This window comes from Cebus imitator, unplaced genomic scaffold, assembly GCF_001604975.1.
Source record: "Cebus imitator isolate Cc_AM_T3 unplaced genomic scaffold, Cebus_imitator-1.0 Scaffold274, whole genome shotgun sequence".
NCBI lineage: Eukaryota > Metazoa > Chordata > Mammalia > Primates > Cebidae > Cebus > Cebus imitator.
This window is the reverse complement of record NW_016107589.1, coordinates 3066356-3075105: the sequence shown is the minus strand read 5'-3', so window position 1 is coordinate 3075105 and position 8750 is coordinate 3066356. Positions and strand designations below refer to the sequence as shown.

General features: G+C 46.3%; 1 protein-coding gene across 1 annotated transcript; it reads left to right on the top strand.

Moving 5' to 3' along the window:
- The first annotated feature begins 4259 nt into the window (after positions 1 to 4259).
- LOC108284292 (protein CBFA2T3-like) lies at positions 4260 to 6728 on the top strand. The gene is given in 4 exon segments (XM_037728665.1): positions 4260 to 4378; positions 4380 to 4891; positions 4894 to 4931; positions 4934 to 6728. Coding segments are annotated over 4 exon segments (1773 nt in total). The 5' UTR covers positions 4260 to 4286; the 3' UTR covers positions 6065 to 6728.
- The last annotated feature ends 2022 nt before the right edge of the window (positions 6729 to 8750 follow it).

The following is an 8750-nucleotide window of genomic DNA, read 5'->3' as shown; positions in this document are numbered from 1 at the left end:
TCTTCAGCATTTGCATAGCATTTCACAGACTTAAATGAAATATTGGTTGGCTGTTTGTTTGTTATTTTCTTCCCTTATTCCTTCCTGTCTCCGCTGTTAAGCACAATTATCGGCATAAAAGAGGTTTTTAATACCTATTTTTAGATTGCATTCCAGCCTGGGCAATAGAGCAAGACTCCTGTTCTCTCTCCCCCTTTCTCTTTCTCTTTCTTTCAAAAAAAAAAAAAAAAATCTCAGTTTCAATGTCAAGTCCATGAAGTCTTCTCAGATAACCTCAATTAGAAATAATCTTGCTGTGATAAAAAATTCCAATGTCTTTATTGTTTGTTTCACTCATAAGGGACATTACATAATCCTTTCCCCTGTAGTGTGGGATAGACCTAGTGAATTACTTCTAAGGAACAAAATTTGGCAAAAGTGATACAATATCACTTCTGATATTAGATTATAAAAAGGGTGGCCTGCATACCTCTCTCTCTCTCTCTCTCTCTCTCTTGCTCGCTTGCTCACTTGCTCTCTTTCATAGAAGCAAATTGCCATATTGTGAACTGACATATGAAGACATATCCTTGTGCTAAGAAACAGAAGCCAGTCTCAGGCCATAACTAGGGAGGAATTGAATCCAGCCATCAACATTGTGAGTCAGCTCGGAAGTAGATTTATCCCATTTGAGCCTCAATGTAACTATAGCCCCAACTAACATCTTTTTTGTTTTTTGTTTTTGTTTTTTTGAGTCGGAGTTTCACTCTTGTTGCCCAGGCTGGAGTGCAATGGCACGATCTCAGCTCACCACAACCTCTGCCTCCCGAGTTCAAGCGATTCTCCTGCTTCAGCCTCCCGAGTAGCTGGGATTACACACACGCGCCACCACGCCCGGCTAATTTTGTGTTTTTAGTAGAGACGGGGTTTCTCCATGTTGGTCAGGCTGGTCTCGAACTCCCAACCTCAGGTGATCCACCTGCCTCAGTCTCCCAAAGTACTGGGATTACAGGTGTCAGCCACTGGACCTGGCCCCAGCTAAGATCTTAATTGCAGCCACATGAAAGAGACCATGGGCCAAAGGATCTAGCACATTCATGCTTGGATTTCTGACCCACAGCAAATGTGAGATAATTGTTCTTTTAAACCATTAAGTTTATAGATACTTTTTTACACAGCAATAGGGAATTGACTCTAACCTGAAAGTGTAGCTCTTTGTATAATAGAGTATTTCTTTCAATCATTCATTCATGCATCCATCAAATATTTAGTGGATATCTACCATTCTTTCTTTTAGGTGCTGGGTTAGGCAAGATGAATCAGATTTCAACTTTGCTATATATTATATATGTTGTTATACTTACATATATAATTTAAAAATATAAAATGGATATGAATGTGCATAGTTGAATGTCTTCTCTTCATTTAAGACCAAGTATGGGCCTTTGAAAATATCTTTTTTATGAGGTGCATATCAATGAAGAAGTTAAATAAATAGTTAAATGAATATTTAAATTTATTACTCTTCTACTGATGGTATTTTGGTTTCTGGTTACATTTCTCTTCATGCATATAATTCTAGTCTCTGAATATTTCCATAGGATAGCTTTCTAGGAGTGATCTTATTGGACAAATGGACTTAGGGCATTTTTAAAGCTTTTAATAACTTTTCAAGTTGTATGTACCAGTTTATGTTTTCTGCAGTGATGTATGAGTAAGCATTCTCCCAAAGTTTTATTTTTAACATCTACACATGGAATCTTAGGTCAAAGTTAGAACTGACCATGCAAAGCAACCTAGAGTAGCAAGTTTTAAGCTTTTCACTCCTGCAGTGTGTTTGGAAACGCTGTGGGCTGTAACAGACAAATGAGCTTGAAGAGCTCAAAGGGTTTTTCCTCAGGTGTCCTGAGATATTCTCATTGAACAGGCATTGGGTTTGAAGGCTCTTGCTCAGTGTAGACACTTTCATAAATGTTACTCATGAATGACTGACTGCACCGGACTGATGATGATAAAGGTGAACTCTAAGAAAAGACACAGAGAGAGAGAGAGAGAAAGAGAGAGAAACACACAGAGAGAGAAACAGGGTTTTCATTTACTTTAGCCAAATCTCCTATGGTTGAATACATCTGCTGTTTTTCCATTGAAAATGAAACATTTTTGATTGGATGTGAAAATCTATGTCATGAAATGCCCCTAAGAGAACAAAACATGTATCAGATGATAATGGACGTTATTACTAGAAGCAACATTTTTTTCCTTTCTTTTTTTCTTCCTGGCTTTCACTCAACCATAGTAAATTTTAATATGTGCGTCAGGTTTCCTGCAATTTATATAAAATGAAACTCTTTGGGGAAGATAACATCTGAATGTCCACATGATTTCATGCTGCCGTCTCAACTTAGATCTAAAGCTAATGTCAGTTTCTTGTACTTTCTCCTGGGGAGATGTCAACAGAATATGCTGGTTCAAAATAAATGTGTTCCTGTGACTGGTATTTCTGATGGACCTGGCCGCGTTTCTGCTCTCAGCAATCACCCCCTTCTGTGATCACAAGAAAAATAGGCCCATCTTTTAAGACAGGAATAATTTTTGCTTCACTGAGTACTGTTTCTAAAGTTGGTTTTAGTATCAAAATCTATTGGTTAATCTTTCTGTCATATCATATTATGCAAAGAAGTTTACTGTACACTTGGTTCCCAAAACATCTTGAAGTCTAATGGAATATGATTGGTTCTTGAGGATTTCAGAACCAAATAATTATTTCTCTTATTTTTCTGGTCTTCTGAATTTGCTTCTCCCAGCTATCATTCTTTTGCTCTTTTTACCAACTGAGGGTTGATATATAAATACTTGGAGGCATCACGAGATATACCAGCAATGCATATTGAAAGAGTGTATATTTGGATTAAAATAACTAGAATGGTAGAGGATGTCAGACTGTAGTCAACAGATGACCATTGAAATAACATGCCTTTGCTACTTGGATAAGTCCAAGTTAGGAGAGCAGATAAGAATGACACTGTCTTTCTTCAAAAGGCTGTGTGGTCAAGTGGGCATGTGAAGCCACTTGTGTTGTATGATAGAGCAAAGGGAGCCAGTATCAACAAGTAGGTTCTACCTCCCAAATATCTCTTAAGCCTATTTCTCTTCATCTCAGCTCCCCGCCGCTCTAGTGTGTGGCATTTTCGTCTCTTGCTGGACTACTCCCACAGCCTTGTAAGTGGTCTCCCCAGTTCACTTTTGCTTCCCTCCGATTCATGTCTTTCCCCTGCTTAAAACACTTCAATAACTTCACATCACTTTAAATAAAGAGTTCAGAGTCTTAGCTGGCCTACCTAGTCCTGAATAACTCCGTTCTTTTCCCGCTTCCAGTCCCATTGCTTTGCCCCTTAGTCTTCGCTTCTCCTGTAGTGGGGTTCTTTGAGGAAGTGAACACTCATGCATCTAGGTAACTTCATGCTGCAGCCTTGGCCACATACTTAGTTTCCTTCCTCTAGTTTTGGAAACTCCGGATGTGTTTATCCTTTGGTTGAAACTGTCCTTTCTTTTTCAAGCACTTCCTTGGTGCTCCTCCTTGTACCATCTGACCCATACTTATTCTTTGGGCTTCATGCATGCTCCTCCCGTCCTCTCCAGGCTGTTTCCTCTCTACTCCTTTTCCCCGTGCTTTTCCTGTAATTATGTACACCGTGTCTATTTTCCCAGCTTCCTGAACACTCTGTAAAGGAAGTGCTGCTTTTCTTACCCACTGCTGTATTGTAGCACCTAGAATAAAGTATTTGTTTGCCAGGAGATGCTTACATAATAAATAAATAAATAAATAAATAAATAAATAAACAAATGTTGAGTGAAAAACCAAATAAAAGGAAAGAATAAAATGAATTTTTATTTTTTCTATTTGCAACGACTCTAACACTGGAAGTTTTTAGCCGATAAATTGGACACGTTTTTGGTGGGGATGTTGTCCTTTACTAAAAGTATTCCCATAGACACTAAAAAACCCCGCAGCTCTTCCGAAGGTGGGAGGGTGCCGCCCCTGCCCAGGCCTTCGGATGACGGTGTCTCCGGAGGACACCGCGGCTGGGCCTGTCGGTCCTCAGTGGGCTGTGCCTCTCCGGGTTTTCTCGGTCACCATGCAGCAGGTGTTTGCTGAGCGCCAGCTGTGTGGGGTGTGGCAGGCACTGCTGCAGGCTGTGGCTGATGAGGCAGAAAAGCCCAGCCCTCCTGGAGCTCACCTGGAGCGTCCACGAGAGAGACAGAAGCTCAAGACAGCCCCAGTGGATAGGAAGGCTAAGGCCTCAGCGATGTCGGACTCCCCAGCGGAGGTGAAGACACAGCCTCGGTCCACACCCCCCAGCATGCCGCCCCCACCGCCTGCCAGGTCCCAGGGAGCCACCCCCACTCGCCTTCACGCCACACACACATCGAGAGGACGGGCCTGCTGCGCTGCCCCACGGCCGTTTTCACGGTTGCTTAAAATGGTCTATGGTCTGTCTCTTGATGAACTGCAGCAGCCCCTCGCCGACAGCCATCAACGGTGCACCGTCCACACCCAACGACTTCAGCAATGGCCCGGCCACCTCGTCCACAGCCTCCCTGTCCACACAGCACCTGCTCCCGGCCTGCGGGGCCCGGCAGCTCAGCAAGCTCAAGCGCTTCCTCACCACCCTGCAGCAGTTTGGCAGCGACATCTCCCCAGAGATCGGGGAGCGCGTGTGCACGCTGGTGCTGGGCCTGGTGAACTCGACGCTGACGATCGAGGAGTTTCATTGCAAGCTTCAGGAGGCCACCAACTTCCCTCTGCGGCCATTTGTCATTCCTTTTCTGAAGGCAAACCTGCCCTTGCTGCAGCGGGAGCTCCTGCACTGCGCCCCGCTGCCCAAGCAGACGCCCTCCCAGTACCTGGCCCAGCCGAGCAGCTCCTGCTGGACGCCAGTGCATCCTCCCCCGCGTCGACTCCTCAAAGCTGCTGCTGGAAGTCAACGAGAACCGCAAGAGGAGGACGCCCGACAGGACCAAAGAGAATGCATCGGACCGTGACCCGCTGCACCCCGAGCACCTCAGCAAACGGCCATGCACCCTGAACCCTGCCCAGCGCTACAGCCCCAGCAACTGGCCGGCACAGCCCACGCCGCCGCCGCACTACCGCCTGGAAGACACGGTCGTGGCCCACCACTTTCGAGACCCCTACCGCCACCCGGACCTCCAGGAGCTGCGGGAGCGCCCGCGGCCGCTCGTGGTACCTGCGTCCCGGCAGGAGGAAGTGATCGAACACAAGCTCACAGAGCGTGAGTGGGCAGAAGAGTGGAAGCATCTCAACAGCCTCCTGAACTGCATCATGGACACGGTGGAGAAGACGCGGCGCTGGCTCACGGTGCTGCGCCGGCGCCAGGAGGCTGGCTGCGAGGAGCTCCACCACTGGGTGCGGCGCTACCTCGATGCAGAGGACGTGAAGAAGGGCCCCACTCCCGCCACCGCTCGGCCCCGCAGCAGCTCTGCCTGCCCTGAAGGGTCTCAGCCAGACACCCCCCGGGAGTTCCTGCCGAGAACCCTCGCTGGCTACATGCCTGAGGACATCTGGAGGAACGCGGAAGAGTCGGTGAATGAGGTGAAGCGCCAGGCGATGTCAGAGCTGCAGAAAGCCGTATCGGACGCAGAGCGCAAAGCGCACAAGCTCATTACCACGGAGCGCGCCAAGATGGAGCGGGCCCTGGCCGAGGCCAAGCGGCAGGCCTCCGAGGACGCGCTGACGGTGGTCAACCGGCAGAAGGACTCCAGAGAGAGCTGCTGGAACTGTGGGCGGAAGGCCAGCGAGACGTGCAGCGGCTGCAACGCAGCGCGCTACTGCGGGTCCTTCTGCCAGCATTCGGACTGGGAGAAGCACCACCACGTGTGCGGCCAGAGCCTGCAGGGCCCTGCGGCCTTGGTGGGCGACCCGGTGCCCGGACTGCCCGACCCCGCCAACAGCCTGGGCCCCTCCCTGCCCATGGGTGCTGCCAGCCCCAGCAAAGCCGGCTCTGCGGAGCCTTCTCGCCCCGGCTCCCCCAGCCTGCCTGGCCCGCTGGACGCCGTGCCCCGCTGACCCGACTGGCCCCCGACCCGCTGGACACAGTACCCTGCTGACCCCACCCAGCTCTGGGCCCTCCGGATGCCCGATACCCAGCCCGCCAGACGCTGCGCCCCGCCCGGCCCCGGGGAGTCGACCAGTTAGAGTCAGTGCTGCTACTGCCGCTCCCCAAAAGACACAGAACCAACAGAACCGCATTCAGTGCACCCGCCTCAGCTACCTGATGATTCCACGAACAGACCTCTTGGCCGCCTCTCTCCTCAGGCACCCTCAGAAGCCTCCACTGAGCTTTAGATGGCAGAGCGATGCCGCAGGAGCGTTGGCTCTTCCCGCCTCTTTCTTTTCCTCTTTCTCCCCCCCCCCGCCCCCCTTCTCTATCCTCTGCCCTCTTTCTCTGTGACTATCACACACTTTCTCTTCAATGACTAATTCTAATTGGTGGCTTACATTTTCAGCAAAGAATTTTGAGGGGTTTTGTTTGATGGCAAAAGAGCTGCTCAGAAATGGACAAAGAGAACTGTGGGGGTTCTCCCTCTCCTGATTGAAAAGGGAGAAAGAAAACTGTGATCTGCGCGCCAGCTGGGCCCCCTCCACCAGGGGCCTGAGGCAGACCCTGGAAGACTGAAGGAAAGATTTCAGTTTCTGACTCAAGAAGCATTATTGGTTTCAGATTTTTTTCCTGTAAACTCTTTGGTTTTAAGTAAAAATCCAAAAAGTTTTTTTTATAAAAGCAAAGGAAGCACGCTTGTGAACTACCTTGCTAACTAGCCAGCTAAGGATACCGGACACACCTCTGCTCCAAAGGAAATCCAAAAACGCAAACACAAGAAATAAAAAAAAAAAAAAAAAAAAAAAAAAAAAACCCTCTTGCTAGAAACAATGCAATGGTATATAAAAGACCTAGTAGGTTAACTGCACTGTATCCTTTGATTGCTCTTCCAAGTTAGGTGATTCTATGATTTGTAAATTATTTTGAAGCTGTGTTTGGGGGCTGGAGGACAAGTAATGTGAATAAAAAGATTACTAAGAAAGAGACTAAGCTTTTAGCTAAAGATGAATGATTTGAACGTCTGGTTCTCCAATTTGCATGAGAAGGTTTGTGCATGTGTGGATGCTATGTCCTTGATCATGGATGAAGGTGATAGTCACTCATTCATTCATTCATTGAACAAAGGTTTCCCTTATGGGAACACAGCAGAGAACAAGAAAATAAGGTGCTTTCCCTCAAGAAGCATCTATTCCAAAGGATAATAAACAACAAATACATGAATAAATAAGGTAGTAATTAATAATTAAGAAGAATGAGATAGGAGGGTGGCTTCCTTAATCATAGAAGACATATGTAAGAAGGGAGTATTTGAGTTGAGATTTGAATGACAAGAAGGAAAAGTCAGATCTGAAGAAAGAAAAAGAAGCATAGAATGGACCCCTAGACACAGTCCTTAAGGCAGAAGTAAACTTGGCATGTTGAAAGGGGAGAAGGAAGGCCAGTGTAGACGGCACAGTGTGAAGAATGAAAGGGTGGTGCAGAACAAGGTTGCAGCAGTGGTTGAGACAGATCAGGTGAGGGTTTGTAGGCTATGAGGAGGAGACTGAATTCCATGATAATGAACTGAGCAGTCATGGAAGTTTTGAGTAGAGGACTTACCTGCTCACAGTTTGAGTTTGCCTTTCTGTCCTTATTGTAAAAACCTTTTAGACTCATCTACCCTGTGGCTCAAGGTAGGATTTCCTGATTTTGCTCACACATGTTCTACTCTATTCCTAGTTAGAGGGGAGCTCTGCTGTACTACCCAAAACAATTCCAAGAGAGTATCTTCTGAAAGTATTGGCTTAAAGAAAGGCATTTTTGGAAGCTGGAAACATTGTGCAAGAGCTCAACGTTGAAAGTAAAGGCAATAACCACAGAAAGCTATTTGACTGATGTGTCAACTTTTACATTTTTAAATCTTCCATCCTCTTTTTTGTATTTCTAGAGAAATCATGGTTTCTCCCTTAGGACCTTTTAAATAGCAGGTCAACTTCATACAAAATGGAAGAAGTCAACCTCATTCTGCATGACTACAAAAATTCCAACCCCTCAGAATATATCTAAATATTTCCAAAGAGTGCTGACATGTCCTGGTTGATTTTTATCATTCTCGCTCTGAATTGTAACTTCTAACTCCTCACCCTACCATTTTCGGACGTTTGTCTCTAGTTCTCCTTGTCATTTAACTCTTTTCTCTTTGTTTTGCCTAAAATGTTGACATAGCACCTTCCTTTATTTTCAAGATAGTGCTAACAAGAGACTGAAGCCAAGTTGCAGCAGGATAGTAAACTTTTCTTGAACATTGAAGGTATATAAAGCCATGTTAATTGAGACAAGAACAATTTGACTCAAAACTAGACATGACTACTGCCTGAACTGGTCATCTGTCATCTGTCACAGGAAACGCCTTCTGGATGGTGCTCACTGTGGCTCTGGACTGCCATCCTGTTGATGACGCCTTCTTCTCATTCTCTCATTTTGTCTCTTCCACCAAAAAATGGACCCCCAACTTTGTTTTTTGATCTGTAAAGAAATCTGCATTTTTTGTTAGTGTCCTTGCTATGGGTTGGATTGTATCTTCCCCAAATTCCTGTGTTGAAGTCTCAATCCCTAGTACTTCAGTATGTGATGGTATTTGGATATAGGGTCTTTAAAGAGGTAATTCTGTTG